The sequence below is a fragment of the Arachis hypogaea genome, chromosome 20 (genome assembly GCF_003086295.3).
Source record: "Arachis hypogaea cultivar Tifrunner chromosome 20, arahy.Tifrunner.gnm2.J5K5, whole genome shotgun sequence".
Lineage (NCBI taxonomy): Eukaryota > Viridiplantae > Streptophyta > Magnoliopsida > Fabales > Fabaceae > Arachis > Arachis hypogaea.
In genome coordinates this window covers 8,483,464-8,505,185 of record NC_092055.1, presented here as the reverse complement: position 1 = coordinate 8,505,185, position 21,722 = coordinate 8,483,464, and the positions used below count along the sequence as shown (strand labels likewise).

At 31.0% G+C, this 21,722-nt stretch overlaps 1 protein-coding gene and 1 long non-coding RNA gene across 4 annotated transcripts; both read right to left on the bottom strand.

Moving 5' to 3' along the window:
- Positions 1 to 5,920: 5,920 nt before the first annotated feature.
- Positions 5,921 to 7,415, bottom strand: LOC112785201 (EG45-like domain containing protein 2). 3 transcript variants are annotated; one of them, XR_011878293.1, is made up of 4 exons: positions 7,188 to 7,393; positions 6,450 to 6,750; positions 6,243 to 6,368; positions 5,921 to 6,124 (listed from the first exon to the last, which is right to left on the bottom strand). XR_011878293.1 is itself a non-coding variant. In XM_029296068.2 (2 exons), the coding sequence occupies exons 1-2, from the start codon at positions 7,312 to 7,314 to the stop codon at positions 6,548 to 6,550; spliced, it is 330 nt and encodes a 109-aa protein (XP_029151901.1). In that variant the 5' UTR covers positions 7,315 to 7,413; the 3' UTR covers positions 5,921 to 6,547. The 3 variants fall into 3 exon arrangements, 1 of the variants encoding a protein (XP_029151901.1); XR_003816158.2 differs by having other exon boundaries at positions 5,921 to 6,368; positions 7,188 to 7,415; XM_029296068.2 differs by having other exon boundaries at positions 5,921 to 6,750; positions 7,188 to 7,413.
- Positions 7,416 to 9,925: 2,510 nt separating this feature from the next.
- Positions 9,926 to 12,137, bottom strand: LOC140182532 (uncharacterized). Its single transcript, XR_011878292.1, has 3 exons — positions 11,168 to 12,137; positions 10,340 to 10,483; positions 9,926 to 10,245 (listed from the first exon to the last, which is right to left on the bottom strand). It is a non-coding gene; the product is annotated as an uncharacterized lncRNA (long non-coding RNA).
- Between the last annotated feature and the right edge of the window lie 9,585 nt (positions 12,138 to 21,722).

The following is a 21,722-nucleotide window of genomic DNA, read 5'->3' as shown; positions in this document are numbered from 1 at the left end:
AAGCATGAAGCATGAAGTACAGATTACAAAAGCAGGCAAGCAGCATCAGTTTTTTTCACACATTAATTTTTTTTTCAACAGATCAAACGCAGATCAGGGCCTTAATAAATTTGCAGAATTGAATAATTGCAACCAAAATTGTTAGCATTTGAATTAGTTTAACAAAATTACCTTGGAGATGGGCAGACTTTATCACTTGAAGCAGATCGGCAGTGCTTCAGTGAAGAAAAATAGAACAAGGCCCACGAGGGCAGAACAGGGGAGGGGAGGCAAACGGCGTGGTGGACTAGTGGTGGGCTCTGGCGCTGTGCGACTCTGCGTGGTGGTCCTTCACTGGGCTCTGCGACGCTGCGTGGGTGAGCGGTGGGGGACGAGGGATGAGGCGAGGGGAGGTGAGAAGGTGAGGGGTCCGTCTGGACTCTGGCGTCCGGTCTCTGCGTGGCGACGCAGACAACGCCGCCGTTAGATGGTGGAGGGTGTGACGAGTGAGGCTGGCCGTGAGGGTTTGGTTGAGGGAGTCACTAGGGTTTCGAACTTTAGTTCACTCCTTCATTAGTGGGTGTGGGTTTAGGTTGCGGGTTTGGGTTAGCCGCTTCTGTAGGGTTTTTTATTTATTTTTTTTTCTGGGCCAAAACGACGCCGTTTTGGCGAAAATGGGCAACGAAATTAAAATCGCTGACTCGCTAGCAAACTCGCGAGTTTGCACGATTTTATCCGAGTCTAGCCGAGTCAACCCGAGTCTACCCAAAAACGAGTTTATGTCCGAGTCAACTCGATTCCACTACCTAAACTCGTAAACTCGTACGAGTTTACGAGTTAACTCGCGAGTTTGACAACCATGAACTTGAGATGTATATATGCATAAAAGTTTTCTATAATCTTGTTGCTAAATTAATTTTGCTGTTAGTTTGGTATTTATTTGATATTATATTATATATCTCTAATGATATTTTTGGTTGTTGCTAACGGGCTGGTTAAGAAGCTAATATGCGCAATTCCGTTAGTAAGAAAGGCTTAAATGTAGTAAGTATCATCGAGTCTATAGTTTTATAGGGCTACTGGGAAGTAACACCTGACGACTGGCAGTGATCCGAACCTGCCGGGAATCGGGTCGTTACACGGGTAACGTGAGTAGTGCCAGCAATGCGGTCACAGTGCGGAGATATTTGGATTTGAGAGAAGAGGATTAGGGTTCTTGCGCCGCTGAGGAAGTAAAGGCTATGAAATAAGGTTTGTAATCTGAATGGATTGAGGGCAAGTAGGTTGTTAAAGTTGTATTTATATCTCATTGAATGAGAAATGAGTTTTATAGAAATAAATATGTTAACATTACAAATTTATAAACTTGGTTCAGTGGCTAAGAACCTTTTTTATATACCAAAGGTTCTTGGTTCAACTCCCATATGTAACATTTTTAAATATATAACACATACATATGGGAGGTGCGGGTAGGGTTGAGATTCAACCCGCACCCTATCCGTTCCGTTCCGCAGGCAAACCCGCTCTGCGTCCAATCCTACCCACAGCGGATCGGGTTGGGTATCCATCCTGTCAGGCCTAATAAGCATCCTTCTTCAGGAATCCAACTAGCAAATACCCTCCAGCCATGCCAGCCAGGGTACTACATCGTCTTCGACGTCGAAATTTCACACCCTTGCATCCTATTTATTTGAACTTTTGTCGCTTCTGTCATGGACCAAAAATTTGGAATTAGGTGGACCATACCCTAATGTGTGAGCGCATGGTTGTGCTTCGTGATAACCTTCTTCACCCTCCACATGTTATTGCTCCTGTCAAGGTATATGCATATCCTCGCCTCACAGTTGGTCCTTGTCTCTAGCTTATGGGGCTTCCTCCTATCCACCCGATTGTAATGTTTCCTATATCTGAGTCATTCTCTATTGCAAAAAAATATTCGCCGAATTAGGTTCCCTCCTTCATCTTTAAACATATCCCCCTTCCGAATTCCAAAACCATGAAACCTTTCCAACTTTTGATAGAAATCGAATGCATCTTCTTCGCTTGGAAATACCTTTCTTAATATGTCGTCATCGGTCAAAGAAGCAACATCTCCGTAATCAACACTGTTATCACTCCGTGTGTACAACACATCTTCCAAGTTGACTGTTGCCATCTACAAATTCACAAGCACAACTCGTGACACAACCAATTATAACACACCAAAATGAAATCATACAGACATTCTCTTATGTACATTCATAAGTATTGTTAAACTCGTGCATAGCAGAATATGTAACCCAACAGACTTCAATTTCCATCCACTAGGCATAACAATACATTCGGTGAAATGAAATATTCTAAATCCAAAACCACATAATTTTAACACTGGCTTAATCTATATCTACACAAACACATACTACCATAACCACTACTGGCGAGAACCCGTCTAACATTGCTACATATTTCATATTTATCAAAATGCATAACTTAGAACATACACACCACAATACAAAACCCACATTAAATCAAATAAGGGATTTATAAAAATCAGAAGAAAACCACTGGGAATGGAATCAAAATCACTACTCGCTAAATTCCACCTTACAACTTTCTACAGAGAGAGGTACCAGAACATACCAATCGCTCTAGACTCCAATCGTGTATGAAATGCCCTCCGGTATTGGCCAACTAATAAAAACCACAATATCCTATATTCTTCGGGACAACGACATCCACACTCCAACTATTGCACCATCTGAGTATAACAGCTAAGGTTCCGAGGTTTCCTCCCTTTCAACTGTGTTCGATGAATATGTTCCCCTTTATTCTTTTTCCCAATTTATAATGATATTTTTTTATATAAATTTAAAATCCTCTTTCTCCGACCAGATTTGCCATTTTCACTCATGTATACTGGTTCTCGGTTACTGGGTTGGCGTTAAGAAAGATTGCTTTGACTACTGTCCCAATTCAAAAAATGTCAACACAAAACAATTTTTCACCCAAAAAATGCCCAAGATACACAACCCAACGTTGTCAAAAATCCAATCGGCCCACCAAGTGTTTTCCTCCAAAAATTATTTTAACCACATACTTGCATTAATAATGACACCTTAACAATTAATCCTCTGTAACATTAATGGCCCACATCTAAAAAGCACTTTTCTTTGCTTCTTGTGTCAGGATAGTATCGTACATGCTGACTTCCCAGGTCCATGTAATCCCACACGCGTAGTGTGATGGAGACATACACCTGGCATCCATATGTCTAGATGTTTTCTGGTGTCCATACCATAGCCTTCACCAATATAGCATTACTGTATTAAGAGACCAACCGTGTCAACCACTTTGAGAAGAGCATGAAATTTCAAGCTGTCTTCTATGCAAATTACTATTTTCACCTAAAACCTTAAATATTCAACTACAGATCAATCCTCCAAAACCCCATCACAAGAAAATGGCATATGAAGAAAATCCTATCTTTCTCTTTGTCTTTGCCACATGATCACATTTTGGTTTTTGTTTCGTTTTTCAATACTTTCCGGAACTCATGATAAGACGACATCACTAATGTTTGTGAGGTAATTGCTCTCTAATTAAAAAAAGTAGATTTAGTTATTTTGTGCAGTTATGCCAAAAATAGAAAGAATAAAGCTCTAAAAAGTTTAACCAAATCCAACCAAATTGTTATTAAGGGTTTTAAATCTATGCGCATACTCTTCTTCACCTCTGGCGCTTCAAATTCACGCGCGCACGTTCTTCTTCACCCATTTTTTGTTGTTGTTGTTCTTCTCATTTTTCGTTATCTTTCTCTTTCATTATCGTCATTGCCATCATCACCACCACCATATCTTCCTCCTCTTCTTCTTTCTCCTTTTTTTCTCATTTGAATTTCTTCTTCTCCTCCATCATCATCATCATCATCATCATCATCATCCTCATCATCATCGTTATCATCATCGTCGTCGTCTTCTTATACATATCATCATTATCATTATCGTTATTGTCAAATTTTTGCCATATTGATGGTGTTGTCTGATCCGAAATTGATTTGGATGTGTTTTTGTTCATGATTCAGTCTTGTTTGTGTCATCATCATCATCCTCATCATCATCGTTATCATCATCGTTGTCGTCTTCTTATACATATCATCATTATCATTATCGTTATTGTCAAATTTTTGCCATATTGATGGTGTTGTCTGATCCGAAATTGATTTGGATGTGTTTTTGTTCATGATTCAGTCTTGTTTGTGCCCTTTTTGGTGCACTTCTAAGTTAATTGAGATGCATTTAATCTTGTCACTTGAATTTGGTGTAATTAGGTCATCAAATGTAATTGTAATGGTTCTGGCATCATTTAAGCCATATTGATGATATTGTTTGATCCAAAATTAATTTTGGATATGTGTTTTGTTCATGATTTAGTCTTGTTTGTGTATTTGTTTTCAAACTAAGTTTGTGTATCATAATCATTAAGTAATTTTGGTGTATAATAACCAACAATATCAACCACAAAATTATATATCAAAGTAACTACACAAAATACACAACACTGAAAATAATTTTTGTATGAGAAGTAATATTCCTAAAAGAAGAAGTAAGAGCAACAGAAGAAAGAAAAAAAAGAAGAATAAAAAGAAGGAGAAAATACAGCATTAAAGAAGACATTTTTGTATTTTTGTAGCAAAAAATTTCAGTGTCAAAACTAAAAAATTTTGTGTTATTGTTAAGAAAATTCGGTGTTATTTTTCTGATAAATTATGCACAATTTAAAACTCTTTTCCCTCTTCTTCCTCATCTTCTACTGTTTTTTCTTCTTCTTTTTCATATTTTTCTTCTTCATCTTCTCTTTCTTATTTCATTTTCTTATAATTCTTCTTATTTCACTTTCTTACGAGGAATAAAACAAAAAAAAAGAAAAAATCAAACAAGAATAAATAAATAACTGCAATAACATATGAAAAAGAGAAGGAGAAGAAGAAGAAACAAAAATTTCGGTATTACTTTTTGATAGATTCTTCACACTTCAAAACTCTCCTTCCTCCTCCTCCTCCTCCTCCTCCTCCTCCTCCTCCTCGAAGAAGAAGAAACAAAAATTTCGGTATTACTTTTTGATAGATTCTTCACACTTCAAAACTCTCCTTCCTCCTCCTCCTCCTCCTCCTCCTCCTCCTCCTCCTCCTCCTCCTCCTCATCATCATCATCATCATCATCATCATCATCATCTTGTTTCATATTCTCATAATTCTTGTTTCACCCTCTTAACAGGAACTTGTGTCACGATTAAAAATTTTCGGTGTTAAAATTGAGAAACTTTTGTGTCATGCTTAAAAAATTTTGGTGTTATTTTTTGATAAATTCTGTATAACTCAAAACTCATCATCCTCTTCTTTTTCATCATCATCATGATCTTCTTCTTCTTTTCTTGTTCATCTTCTCTTTCTTGTTTTATCTTCTCATAATTCGTCTTGTGTTACCGTCTTAACAAGAACAAAAATAAAAAAATCAAACAAAAAAAGAAGAAACACATAATGCTGCAAAATTACTAGAAAAAAAAAAGAAAAGAAAAAAAATGCAACAATAATAGTAGTAACGATGAGGAGAAAATACGTGAAGAAGAAGAAGAAACACGAAGAAATTGGAGAGGTTGAGAAATTGGAGCGTGTAGACACGCTCTCTCTAATGAAATTGGTTTTTGTTGGGTTTGAACCAACTTAGTTAGATTTAATTGCCAAAAAGACTTGGATGTGTTACATAATTAAAATAAAAAATACAAATATAATCAAGTTGAGTTGGTTTAGTAGTTAGCTCACTAGTCTGCTTAAGCAAGTGTCTGATTAAGTTAAAACCTGGGATAAAATTTAAAACATTAATTTTATCATTTAACTTTATCATTTTTTTAGAATATATTAAAAATTAATTACTAAATCAATTATTCGCATAAAACATATATGACATACACATAAAAAATAGATTAAATAATATATATTTATACACAAAAATATAATAATTAATTTAATAACTAATTTTTTTATACATATAATATTTTTAAATGTTGAAATGCCACTCCAAAAGCATCCAAAGGCAGAAGTGAGGTAGAAACATCCTGTGTAGCTTATTTGCCTTGGTATACTTGATTCTAATATCCAAAGCAACCGTCCCTACACAGATCCAAAAAATACACACACACACCACGAAAATAAAAACAAAAATAAATAGTTGAGAAATCCGTACACTTGAAATGTTAAAATTGAAGGCAGCTTCGGCGTAGGTACGTACTGCCTTCTTTAGACAAATATCTTCCTTGATTCAAGAGTTGCCACTTTTGAGCCGCCACGCCAATAATAATACAGGGTCCCAATACAGACAGCATTAGCCGAAGCTACATATACCAATCATCACACCCTGCACACACAGGTAAATTTCAACAAGGTAGAAGAAGAAGAGCCAGATCAGAGTTTAATTAATTAATTAATTAATTATTACTGTTGAAATTCTATGTTGATTAAGATGGCAGTTGTATTGGCAATACTGCCGAATGCCTTGTCGGACAACACCAAGGTAGTGCCGCTAGCCGAGGCGGCCTAAACAGCGGTGGCAGCGTAATCAACGATCTTGATCTGAATGCTTTGGTCGGGAATGCAGGTCCTTGGTTGCTCTGCACTGATGCATCTCACCAGATACTGCCTACCGCAAGCTGCCCCATTGTCCCATATTCCATCTCCCGCCGCCGCAAACAGATTGCTCGATGGGAACTCTGTGGCTTCCGTCCCATAACACTTCGAAGCTACATAAAAGAAAAACAAAATTAAAAAATGTTGTAAAAATATATAAAAAAAATTACCTTAATTTTAGAGATTCATGTTAAATTTTGTTAAAAATGTATAATTTTAGTCTAAATTTTTTGTTTTTTATAGTGTCTTGGAGTCTAATCATTAATTCATCGTGAATTTGAATTTTATTTAAGAATTGATCGATGATGAATAAATTATTATATAATATTCGAATCTTATTATTTTTTTATGCTGAATAATAAACTAATTATTAAACTAATGTAAATTGATTAATATAATAGCTATTATAATATCCACTTTATATATTATTTTTCACAATATTCTTCGGTTTTACACGCAAAAAGTTAATCCATCTCAAATTAAATATTCATTTAACTTGGTCAAGGAATTACTGGATATGTAGGACAGAATTCGAGCATGTAAAACTTACGTAAATATGGAGGGGAGTAACTAGCAGCGGTTCCAACATCGGCTCTGCAGGGGAAGAAAAGGTGGAGAACTATGAAGGAAACTATGAATAACGATGATAGAATGAGTGTTGCTAATGATGATGACATGATTGCAGCGTATTATTGATGATGTTAAAGCGCAGAGAAAACTGGAAATGAAAAACTCTGAACTTTCGACATTGTTATGGCTGTGTTGTATATATTCTGCGTTCACACGTATGGGGGCCACTTTGACGCGTTTCTTAAATAATTGATTTGTTAAAATTTTTCTTTTTTTCTTTTTTTTTTTTAAAAGATAACTTTAATGTATAACGATTTTGCTAGAAAATCAATTAAAAGATAATAAACTAGACTCAACTAATTGAATAACAGAAGATTTATATATATTGTAGTTGGTTTTCAACTTTTTCAATAAAATCACGTAATGAATAATTTTTTTTTTTTTTTCATATCTTACTGAGTGAATATTAAACTCTTTTCTTTAATACGTTTTAGTGTTTTGTTTATAGCATAATTACTGTGGATCATGATGGCTAACTCCTTATTCATATTTAGGTTTTTGATCAATGGGTACAACAGTCGCCCGGAGTTGACCACGTTAATTTAAATAATTAATACTGAGTTTTTATTTTTTTATTAATATTTAATATCCTATTATAATCATTTTAATTTTGGATTTAGCTAATGTATGTCGTAATAAGAACATATGTTAAGAATATATTAATAAAAAACTTTTAAATTTTTAATATATTAAATGTATTAAAAATATAAAAAAATAATTTTCAATAGTTTTTAGTCAAAAATTTTTCTTTATGATTCTTTAAAATGTGTCTTTACGTATGAGTTAGCAGAATTTTTTAAATTTTTTTATTTAACACCCAATTTAAATTTTGGCTATTATGGCATTAAACAAATTGTTCATGACAAAACAAGTTCAATTCGATCCTTGTTCTTTAAGGTTGAATTTGTTTACAATGACAGGATACTAAGACAAAGATATAGAAATATAAAATTGTATTTGACAGATGAGATATAAATAGAGATAATGTGTCTAGAAATATTGAATTAGTGTATTCTGTGTCCATCCTGCCAGGAAAGACACCGAGACACTGACAAGAGATACAATTTATTTTTTATTTTTTCTTTTATTATTCTTGTTAATTTTTTATAATTATATTTTTTTATTATTATATTTTTCATCTCAAATTTTTTGAATAAAACAAATGAGAATAAATTGAATTTTTATAATTTGTTTTAATTTATCACCAAATAGAATACAAGAATATAAAATTTTGTATTTCTGTCCCTTATGTCTTATTCTCACTGTCTTGTGCTATCATATTCTTAGAAATAAATGCAGCCTAATGTTTGATATAACGCGATCTTTTTGTCATTTTTATTGTTAATTTATAATGGAAATTATTTAGTTGATATATTTAGATCTTTAACAAATTTGACCGTAACAACATCATACTTAAAAGTAAAATGACAAAAGAATCGCATTGTCTCATGTTATAAAAAAAAAGGATCGAAATTTATTTAATAGCTATTTTTTTTTATATAGACTGAAATCGTGTGATATACACTCTTATTAGAAGGATTGGTGTTTCTCTTTAATATAAAGTAATTTTTTTAAAATTATATCCAAATCGGATAGTTCGATTTATTGAGGGACGAAGAAAAATATGAAATTAGAGAGTCTAATTTTAATTTTAAATTTTTTAATTTTTAAAAATTCGAAAGGTCCAATTTTTATTTTTTATTTTTTATTTTTTTAAAATAAAAATCGGATAGTCTGTTTTTAATATTTTAATTATTTTAATTTTTTTAAAAAGTGATTAGAGAGTTTGATTTCAATTTTAAAAATATTTAATTTTTAAAATTAAAAATCGGATGATTGAATTTGAATATTGTAAAATTTTTTATTTTTCACAATATATCGGATTCAATACTTTAAAAAAATAGTCATATATCTGTGATATATCTTTTTTATATTATATTTGTGTGAATTAGGCTAAAAAATTTAAATATAAAAGTGAGATGAGTAATATATTTTGACATTATAACTTTTTATGTTTTTTAAAGGTTTAATTACTTTGTTGGTCCATATAGTTTCGCGAAATTTTCAATTAGATCCTTATATTTTTTTTTCTTTTTAATTGGGTCTCTGCACCAAATTTTTTTTCAATTAGGTCCCTCTTGGTAGTAATTGACTTAATTGTATAGGGACTCAACTAAAAAAATTAGTGCATAGACTCAAATAAAAGGAAAAAAGTGTAGAGACTCAATTAAAAAAAATTGGTGCAAGGACTCAATTAAAAAGAAAAAAAGTATAGAGACCTAACTAAAAATTTCGCGAAACTATAAGAACCAATAGAATAATTAATTTTTTTTAAAACTGTGAAAGATACCCAAATCGAACCTTTATATTTATATTTAAAAAAATTTAAGATACACAAATCGAATCATTCTACCTACATTAAAATGCAAGATTAGGGGTGTTCGCAGTGCTGTTTGGTTCGATTTTTAAGAAAAATGTCATCCGATCCGATCGTTTAATTAAACTGCGGTTCGGTTTGATTCGAATTTTTTGTCAAGGCCATCCGAACCAAACCAAACTAATTAAAATCAATTTGATTTGGTTCGATTTGTTCGATTTTTTCAATCAATTCAAAAAAAATACAATACTATTATAAATTACCAAAGTTGCAAGAACAAATTAGAAAGAACAGAACCGAACTAATTCATTGAATGGCATTACTAACAACACAAATACACAATCCACATCATTGACGAAACTTAACTTTCTTTTCAAGTTAATCATTCTCTAAGTACGTAAATTCTTTTCTGGAGTCCTACTCTTTGTCTGCACATCATATGGTACACAAGTATCCATATTTGCTCAACACACTTTCTATTTTGAATTATTGCACATCACCACAAACAGTAAAATGTTTGCCATCGGGAACATTTATATCAACGAGAGAAGGCAAAGCTTTCAACATTTCTCTGGTTTGCAATACAATCTGGAATGCATAACTAATACAAGAACCAAGACAAAACAAGCAAAGTTAGTAAGTGATAACACTTAAAAGAAATTCAAAGTTATTAATGAACTCCTATGCTTAAGTACCATTTGTGTAAGCACTTTTGATTCTTGAAATCATCCATCATTTTCTTCACAAAATCCAAAGTAACATCCCCCTTTATTCTTGTTCCTGAATATTGTGACTCCACATCTAGCATCAAAACAAACTCCAAGTTCTCTTCTTATATCCTGCCAAAGACCAATACCAGATAATGAACAACAAATACTAGGAATCAACAACAATGAACAAATAATTAAAAAAATAGAAGCAGAAACACAACAAAATAAAATTACCAGCATTCAGCAACAATGAACAATGAACAACAATCAGCAACAATGAACAAATAATGAACAACAATGAACAACAATCAGCAACAATGAACAAATAGATTGAGCAGAAATTGAATACAAATAAATCACAAAATCAACTCAAAACAAGCAAAAATAAATTAAACCCAGTAGCTCAAAATCAAAGAATCAGAATTATTAATAAATTAAATCACAAAATCAACTCAAAACAAACAACTAAAATTAACAAAATCAATAAACAAGCATAGTAACTCATCAGTGTTATTAACAAAATTTCAAAACAAGCAAAATAAGTGCAGAAAACCAAAAATCAATTCAGAATCACATAATCACAGAATCAGAGAATCACAGAATTTGAACTAAGCAAAACAAGCAAATTTGAACCCAGCAACTCAGAAGCACAGAATCAGAGTTATTAAGAAGAAAATAACAAAACCCTAAACAAATCCAGCAACTCAGAATCACAGAAATTATAATTAACAAAATCAAACCCTAACTATTTCATAATTATAAACCTAATATGTCTAATTAGCTTCAGATACATAGAAGGAGAGAAAATCAAACCTGAAGTCAAGTGGATGGGAAGGAGGAAGAGCACTGGAAGAGGGCCAACCGGTGCCTGCTGTGTTGTGGGTGGGAGATTGAGGAGTGCTATGTTGTGGGTGCCTGGGTGGCCAGAAACACTGCTACGCCTGGGTCAGTGGGTGCTCTGCCGGGTCAGTGGGTGCTCTGCTAGACTGCTACGCCTGGGTGCGAGGGTGGTGCTGGTGCTGGGTCTTCGTGGTGCTCTGACCGCGAAGAGGTTCGACGGCGTTGGGAGGAAGGGTCTCTCGCGGCGCTGGGAGGTGCTGCAACGTGAGTTCGCCACCGGCCTCGAGACCCAAGAATGGGGTTTCACTTTCGAGGGGGGAACGGTGCAGACTGTGAGGGCCTGAGGGGAGAGCGCGACTGTGAGAGGAGATCGGCAGGTTTCACTTCCGATTGGGGTAAGGGGGAACGGTCACTCTGAATGGAGTTAGGTCACGCTGGGAGACTGGGAGTGGGAGGCGTGGGGTTAGGTCACGCGGCTGAATGGGGAATTGGGGGGTGGGGTATGGTTATTTTAGGGTTTTAAACTTCACCGGTTCGGTTCGGTTCGGTTAAAATTTTCATGATTAGAATCGAAAACCGAATCGAACCGCAAAAAACTGTCAAACATATTTTTTTAGTTTTTTTAATTTTCGGTTTATTCGATTTTTTTTGTTCGGTTGGTCGGTTTAATTCGGTCCGGATCGATTTTAAACCCCCTAAATAAGATGACCGAAGCAGCGACCATGGAGTAATTTTTTAGACCTCTTAGACCTTGACAAAAAAACAAAGATACCCTTTAAATAAAAAAAGAATGGCTAACAAAGTGGAGTAAGGTCGGAGTGGTGGCAATGGTGAAGAGTTAGTAATCGAAGATGGATAGGGTTAGAGACAGATCTAAAGGAGGACGAGTAGTTGCTTCTGTCCTCCTAACATTATAAGAAATTATACCGTGTTCAAAAAATATAAAAATATTGTATAATTTAATAGTTTTATATATATTATTTTTTATTATATAAAAAATTTATATCTCAATTATTTAACTTATTAATATTTTTTACTTAACTAATTTAATATCGTATCTTAAAGTCTTTGTACTTTTTAAATTAATTTTTATATATATAATCATCTCTATATTTATTTTTTTTAAAATTTATTTATTTTTTAATATTAACATATTTAACATTTATATTATTATATAAAATATTAATAATAACTTAGGTAATTATATTTTGGTAATCACATTGTGTATTTTAGATATTCTTTTCTTATAAAAAATACTCATTTTTTTAAAATTTATTTTGTTAAAAGAAAAAAATTATAAAAAAATTATATAAAAACACTGTATTTTTCATATAATTAATAGTTTATAATTTATTTTTAATTTTTTTCAAAATTTTTGAAAGGATTAATTTTAATTAATAAAATATGTGATAATTTTTTAACTGAACACACTATAAATTATGAATATTTTGTAATTTTATAATATACTATTGATATTGTAATATTTTTTTATATAGCTATCATATAAAAAATAAAATTATAAACAAGAATTTATAAATTTTTAATATATATTAATAAATTTTTTGAAAAATTAACTTAATAACTACAAATTATGTCTAAATTGTTATTATGCAATAAAAAATAATTAAAAAATTCGTCTAAAATTCTATTTTTCTATATTAAAATTGTTGAATTCGAATATGATTAGAATTTGAGAATGATTAAATTAAATTAAAAGAATAATTTAAAATTTTAAACAATTTTTTAAATTTAAATAATTTTATCAAAAAATCGCATTTTTAATGAATATAAGTTAATTTTAATTATGTTATATTTAAATTTGTTAACATTATAATTTTTTGCGTTTAATTTTAGTACTTTACTCTTAAAAATAGAAACTGCGATGTTGTTTGAAGAAAAGTCCACTTTTTTTTCCTAGCTGGACTTTAGAAGATTCCAAGGCCCATCAATTACCAAAAACATTGACTTGGAGTGTCTTGTAATTCATCTCAATTTAATACACCATTAAGCATGCAGTTGAGAGAAAGCCATATAGGGAATTGAAACTTATCATCTGAAAATTAAGGAAACACCGAAATAATAGTCCAATTTGAACTTACTTCAATTGTAAGCAAGAGATGTCATTATTTATGTATTTAGATTTAGATTTTAAATTTTAAACAACAAATTATCCTCAACTGGATCGGAATAAATTATTTTAGAGTAAAATATTTTTTTTATCTTCAACATTTGGAGTAATTTTTAAAGTTGTCCCTAACGTTTCAATTGTCCTATTTAAGTCCATAACGTTTTAAAACTGACTCAATGTTGTCCTGTCATTGGGGATCCATTAACAGAACTGAAGGCGGGACAAAATTGAGACGATTTTGAAACGTTAGAAACCTAAATAGGACGAAAATGTTGGGGACAAAAATAATACATAGAAATAAATTTAAATTTTATCCTTTAATAATATTATTTTTAATATACATAGTATTTAATTATTTTTTAATCACATCTAAGTAAATTACACTTAATCATATTACTTTCATTTTAAATAAATTAATTTTTTTATAATTTTACTCTTAAAGATTTTTAGTTATCATGAAATGTTTGTTTAATGACTAGTATATAAACTTGCAGAAAAGAAAAAAAATAATATATATATACAATAAAATATAAATTATACCTTTTGTCTCTAATGTATCAAAATTTATTAAAATTATAAAAAAATAAATTTATTTAAAATGAAAGTAATGTAATTAAGTGTAATTTATTTAGATGTAATTAAAAAATAATTGAATACTATATACAGTAAAAAATTAATATTATTGAAAGATAAAATAAAATTAAAATTTATTTTTATGTATCGTTTTTTTCCCTAACATTTTCATCCTATTTAAATCTCTAACATTTTAAAATCGTCTCAATTTTGTCCCGCCATCAATTCTGTTAACGGATCCCTAACGGCAAGACAACATTGAGTCAATTTTGAAACGTTAGGGACTTAAATAGGACGATTGAAACGTTAAGGATAACTTTGGGACTTACCCCAAACGTTGGGGATAAAAACGATACTTTATTCATTATTTTATCTTATAACCAATTTGAATTACTCTAATAGTTAACTCATTAGTTTATATAGTTGTCAGAATTAAACTAGTGATCGAATCGATCAGATTATTAATTCACTGATTCAACTATAAATCACTGATTAAACTAGTAGAATTGGTCATAGATAAATAAAAAATATAAAAATAATCAAAAACATATTTTAAAAAAAATGCAAATTTTGAGAGATTAAATACTAAATAGAATAATAGAAACTATCTAAGAATCACCCTTATATATTGCTCATAGAATTTTTCATTTTGGTTACAATAAGTCATATAAAAATAAGTTGAGGACTTCTTTACCTTACACTTAATACAAATCTGAATTGATTGCTTGTGCAATAAGAAAAGGAAACAGAAAGACGAATAGAAGAGAATTATAAGCTGAGATAACAATGAATCACTTATATCTATTGGTTTTAGCCTTTTTTATCTAAGTTCTAAAACCTACACCAAATACATCAAGCTGCAGCTCACATAAAAAAAAAAAAAAAAAAAAAAAAAAACAGTAAAAACCAAAAATTAGTTTCTGCAGTCAGTTTTGTAAATTCTTGTAAGTTCTTGAATTTTGCATTCTTGAACTTGTTGATCTGTAGTCTTAATAACACTGAAAATTAAATAGAATTACAGGACATGGCATCTAAGTATAAATGTTGGAGCTGATTACTGTTAATTATTTTTAAAGATTACTACTTATCAATCTAAAAGAAAAAGAAACACATAGAACAGAACATAGCCTAAACACATTTACTGTCAATGACAATATTTATATTCTGTTCTGTTCACAGCAACAATGTAGCAAAAATAAAATGGCTAATGATATTCATATTTTGTTCACAACAACAATATAGCATAGCAACAAAAGTAACCATAAACACCAATAATTTGAAGAAAAAACATTAATTTACCATTAAACCTATATATATTTATTATTTATTATCTATTATATATTATATTATATATTATATATTACTAATTTTAACGCCAAAATGTGCCACATGTCACTCTCTCATTGTAATTGAAATCAAATATTTCCCTCCAAAATTAAAGAACTATCCTCTCTTCTCTCTTCCTTTCTCTATCTCTCTCATTCCTTCACTCACTCTATTTCTCTTATATATCATTATCAATGACTAATTACGAATTTGACAATCAAAATATACAACATAACATTCTCTAATTGTATTTAAATTAAATTAAAATTAAAATTAAAATACTAAAATTGAAATATAACTATATTATATATTATATTTATATATTACTAACTAATAACTAATTTAATAACTAAAATGTGTCACATAACACTCTCTTATTAAAATTTAGAAAAAATATTTTCCTCTAAAATTAGTAAACATCCTTCTTATATTTTCTTATCTATCTCTCTCTTTTTTTCTATTTCTCTCTATCCTTCCCACTCTATATATAATTTATAATTCATATTTTATATTAGTAATTTGACAAATCAAAACGTGTCACCATATATTTTTATTATAATTAAAATAAAAAAATTTCTTAGTTTCCAAAATTAACAAACTCCCTCTCTCATTCTTCTTCTTTATCTTTCTCTCTCTTTTCTCTCATTCTCTATTTTTTTTTCTACCTTTATGTTCTACAAAAAATAAAATTAACAACATAATATAATTTAAATAAAAAATATTATTATATGCATATTTTTATTTAATTTTAAATTTTTACTACTTATATTTTTAATATATATTTTCACTTCTTTTCTTTTAAATATTTATTACATATAATTTAAAAAAAAAAATACTAATGTTGTAATTTGAAGTTAGAATCAAAATTCAATTGTTTTAAAAAAATGAATTAATTTTATAACAATCAATATAATTTTTTTATGTTAATATCTAATTATATTTTTATATATATAAAAAAATATTATTTTTAAATAGTAAGTATAAAAATTAATTATTTCTATTTGTGTAACAAATTTAATACTTAATCAAATATAAAAATATACATGTTAAATTATTTTAAATTTTAGATAACGAAAGTTAAAATTAAGTAAAGGGTATAAACTCTTTCATTTGAAAATAATAACTAAAAACTTATTATTTAATTTTGTTTAAGACTCTGGTCTTTTTAGTCGACGGAGACTTTTGTCCCTTACAACCATTTTATAAAAGTAGTTTAATGCTATAAATTTTGTGTCATAATCTATAATACAAAGACCGACATAATTTTAAAAGATTTATATTTCCGTAATAGTATTACGGGTAAAATACTAGTATATCTCTAATTTTACAACTAAAATGTGCCACATGTCATTTTCTCATTATAATTGGAATCAAATCTTTCCCTCCAAAATTAAAAATTCTCTTCTCCTTTTTACTAATTTTACAACCAAAATATGCCACATGTCACTCTCTCATTATAATTGAAATTAAATCTTTTTCTCCAAAATTAAAGAATTATTCCCCCTCCTTACTAATTTTACAACCAAAATGTGCTACATGTCACTCCCTTATTGCAATTGAAATCAAATCTTTTCCTCCAAAATTAAAGAGTTCTTCCCTCCTCCCTCTTCGGCTCTTTCTTTCTCTATTTCTCTAATTCTTTCAACCACTCTATCTATTTTATATATCATTATCAATATCAATGACTAATTACTAATTTAACAATCAAAATGTACAACATAACATTCTTTAATTGCATTAAAATTAAAATTAAAATTAAAATATACCTATATTATGTATCATATATTACTATCTAATTTTATAATCAAATGTGTCACATGACACCCTCTTATTAAAATTGAGAGAAAATATTTTTTTTTCAAAATTAATAAACTCCCTTTCTAAATTCTCTCATCTACCTCTCTCCATTTTCTATTTCTCTCTACTATTTTTACTCATATATAATTTATATTTTATATTAATAATTTGACAAATCAAAACATGTCATCCGATATTTTTTTACAATTAAAATAAAAATTTTTTCTTCCAAAATTAACAAAATCTCACTCTCACTCTCATTTTTTATCTTTATCTTTTTCTTTCTTTTCTCTCATTCTCTATTTTTTCTATCTTTCTCTTCTACAGAAAAGAAAATTAACAAAATAATATAATTTAAATAAAAATATTATTATTACTGTTATTATATACATAATTTTTTAGTTTTTTATTTAGTTTTAAATTTTTACCGTTTATCTTTCTAATCTATATTTCATTTCTCTTCTTTTAAATATTTATTACATATAATTTGGAGAGAATACTAATATTATAATTAAAAGTTAGAATCAAGATTCAATTGTTTTAAAAAAATTAATTTTTAGTTAATTTTATAACTATCAGTATAATTTTTTATGCTAATATCTAATTATATTTTTATATACATAGAGAGAAAAAATATTATTTTTAAACAGCAAGTATAAAAATTAATTATTTCTATTCGTGCAACAGACTTAACAATTAACACTTAATTAAATATAAAAGTATACACGTTAAATTATTTGAAATTTTAGATAACAAATGTTAAAATTAATTATTAATAAAAAATTAGACTTTTTCATATAAAAATAATAACTAAAGTTTTATTATTTAATTTTTTATCTACAAATACCTTGGTCTTTTTAGTTAGAAATTTTTGTCAACCTATGACTTTTTTTTTGTAAAAATAGTTTGATTTTATAAATCTTTTGTGTCATGTATAATCTATACTGTCAGAACAAAGTAGACCGTAATTTTAATAAATTTATATTCCCGTAATGTTATTATGGGTAAAAATACTAGTTATATTTCTAAGAATCAACAATGTTAAAAACAAGAGACTAAATTGGAGAAAGGATTTGTGTATTATTGAGTGTATTCAAGTTGTCTGAAATGATAAGAATATAAAAGGGTATTTAGAGGTCCTAAGAGAATCGTAATAATAAAGACGTAATATCCTATAATAAATATTCAGATATACTAAATAATTCTAATAAATGCTAATTGATCCTAATATATTCTGACAAACAACATCAATCAGTTACTGAATAAACAGATTCATAATCAACAACAATAAAAAATAAATAGATTCATAATTAACATCATTAATCAGTTTCTCACTCACTTAATGAAATTAAAATCCAACTAAATAACTAAAGAAAGATAATGGAGAACATCACGAACGCAGAGAAGTGAGGAGACTACCAACTTTTCCGAGCACGGCGAAGCAGACTCTGGCGAAGAAGAGGCAGGAGCGACGGAGAGGACGTGACGACAACGACGAGAGAGCGGAGCATTTAGAGACGTGATGAGGCAGATTGCTTGCGATCCAAAGACGCGACAGCGCAAGGGAACCATAGACGCAATGTCGTCGGAGACGCACCGTGGCCAGCGAGACGAAGCAAAGGAGACAACTGACGATGAGGTGAGGTGAGGTGAGGTGAGGTTGAGAGAGACTATGGTGTGATGAGGTGAGGAAGATAGCCTTCAAGGAGGGGTACTAGGGACTGGGGTAGCCGTTTAGGACATTAGGGTTAGCGTTCCTTTTTTTTTTAAAACAACCAGTAAGAAAGAGAGAGAGCGTGTTTCGAACCGGCCAGGTTACACAAAACTACCGGTTTGTCATTTTCATCAAAATCAAACAATTTAAACTAGTTCTCTCTGATTCTTTACCTTGTCTAGTCGGATTGCTCAACTGGATCGGCCATATAACCGGTTCACCGATTTTTTTTATTAGATTGGCATAGTCCAATTTTTACAACTATGCTAGTTCGCATTTCATCTTGTGTATACAGTAACTCATTAGCTAGTGTCAAATCTTTTAATAGAGCTCCAATCCGCGACGGATTAATTTTTGGTTTGACGGGTTAAAAAATACCATAGAAAACAAACATTATTTCATCTTATTATTTATGAAATGTGCAATATTATATGACAAACAAAATTCATCATTTTTAATTAGTACTTTAGCTAATATTTTAAATTTTACGTACTAAATTCTAGATTATAAATTCTAAATTATAATAATATAAAAAAATATTAGCTAAATGTTTACTAATATTGATAACAAAAATATTAATCCTCTAATATTTTTCTTATAAAAAAAATAAAATTAAACTAAAGTTAAAAATGTAACTCTCTCCTTTCCATTTTTTTTAGATTCATTTAAATTTAGTTGTGAGTTATAACCAAACAAGCCAATAAAATAAAAGGTTTAATTATTCTGCAGTCTCTATAGTTTTATTGAATTTTCAATTAAGTTTCTATAGTTTTATCAAATTTTCAATTAGATCCATATACTTATTTTTCTTTTCAATTAGGTTCTTATACCATTTATTTATTTTTTCAATTAAGTCCTTGTTGTTATAAAAACGTCTGAGATAACAGAATGTCAGAATATTCTGTTAAAAAATTGAATATTCTAAAATTAAAGGTACTAAATTCCAAAATTATTTTCTTTTTTATCTTCAATGCTTCTTCGGTGCTTATTCTCTCGACCATGAGTGGTGCTTCTTCTTCTCCTCCATTGTTGTTCTGTCCTCTATTGTCAGTGTCATTATTCCTTTCTCCACCCCTGCGATTGTCCGCTTTTCCTTCATGAAGGCGTCGCTGCCTCCGCATAGATCTGTATCTTCATCAATGCCGCTTGCTATCACCACACTAGCCGTCTTGTGCACTTTTGTCTCCACCTTTTCCTTCACGACGGTGTTGTACTTGGCGTTGTTTCTGGTCGTGCGTCACGCGTCATTGTCATGTTGGGTGGTTATGCCGCTATGGACGTCGTCGTCTTTATCAGCCAGTTCTATTTCCCACCAAGTATGATCGGCTGCGTTCAGAGTTCATGTTCCACATTTAGGTAGGTTGATTCCTTAATCAGAAGCTTCATTATAGATCTGAAATTATTATTGTAATTTAAATGTCGTGATTTTGTTGCTGAACCTAAAATTTAAAATTTATATAATTGAATTGTTGATTCTAGATTGGAAAATAAGATATATAGAATTGTTACATTGGGTAACCAGAGATTAATGGGCTAGATACGTTGGGTTGGCCCAATCGTTTGAGGGAGGAAGCCTTTGAGCTGGTTTGTGTTTGAGAGCTTCCGTCCGACTTGTAGGTGAGAGTGAATGAGGGGTGGTACCTGCAAAGACACTCCGATGCCTAAGTTAGCAAGAGTGTAAGCAGGTCTAAAAAGTATTGGGACTTTGTAATACCTGAAGGGTGTCAGTGTATTTATAGTGGTGAACCAATAACCACCGTTGGAGTAGTTCCACCTTTTAAGGAGGATAACCGTCCCTTTATCTTAGGAAAGTTGGGATATGGCTCCTGGAAGTGGGTTGAGAGATTTTAGGGGCAGTTACTTATTTGAATGAGTATTATCTGCCAGCTAATCCTCGTCTCCGACTTCTCTAGAGCAAGTCGTGGTAAGATCCGACCTCTTAAGGGAAGGTCGGTGCAGAGTGTGGGTCAATCCCTTGGATTGGGTCTCTCCTTTGTTGCTGGGCCTTGGCGATGGGCCAGGGTATGAACAGTGCCCCTACTCGAGCCCAATCTCTTTTTAAGAGGTGGGGTCGAGTATCTCAACTCGGGTTTGTAACCGACCTGGTGAGGAACCGACATGATTTTTTAGAACCGACGTGTTTTCAAAATTTCTCAACAGTCGCGTCTAATCAAAATGTCGCGTCCGTTAGAAATTTGCGGCGCGGGGATCAGTTACATTGGTAACGGTGCACCTCTTTAATGACGGCCTCCATTTTTACCATTATGCCCCTAACATATTTATAAATACTTTCCCTCTCTTTCTTTATTTTGTTTCTGAAAACCTTCGCACTTGCTTTCCTTGTTCAAAAAACTCTGTTTGCAAGGATTCCTCCTTTCTCTGAGCCTTCTCCTCTCTCTGAGTCGCTACTGCCCCATCATTTTTCAAGCAAAGGTTAGTTCTTTTCTCTGCTCTTTTTTTTTTACAAAATGCTTTTGCTTGCATGTTTTCATTTTGAGAGGAGAGTTGACTATGGGCTTAGCGACTCTGTTTTGTTTGAGGATTTGGTCCCAGGCCCCTTAGAGACCCTGTTTTTTATCTTTTATCTTTTTTCCTTTTTCCTTTTGTAGGTTTCGCTATTTTTTATATAGGGAGAGAATATCTTCTCTAGAGTCCCTTGCTCAGTGGGTGGATGTCATGGTTCTTGGGGAAGAACCTTTGGAAGATACCGACTACATTATTGATCTTTGCACGCATCACAGAATCTGTGCTTTTGATGAGGATGAGCCAAAATATGAATTGATTGTCCCGGGTCCGGAAGACCGGGTTTGCTTTGGGAGGGCTTCTGATGAGGACCCCCATTTCTTTTTTATGTATGATAGTCTTTTCACTCGACTGTGAGTGTTTCTGCCCTTTTCTGCTTTTGAGGTTTCTGTTCTGTGTCACTATCGTGTCACTCCTACTCAACTTCACCCCAACTCTTGGGGTTTTTTGAAAGTTTACCAACTTAT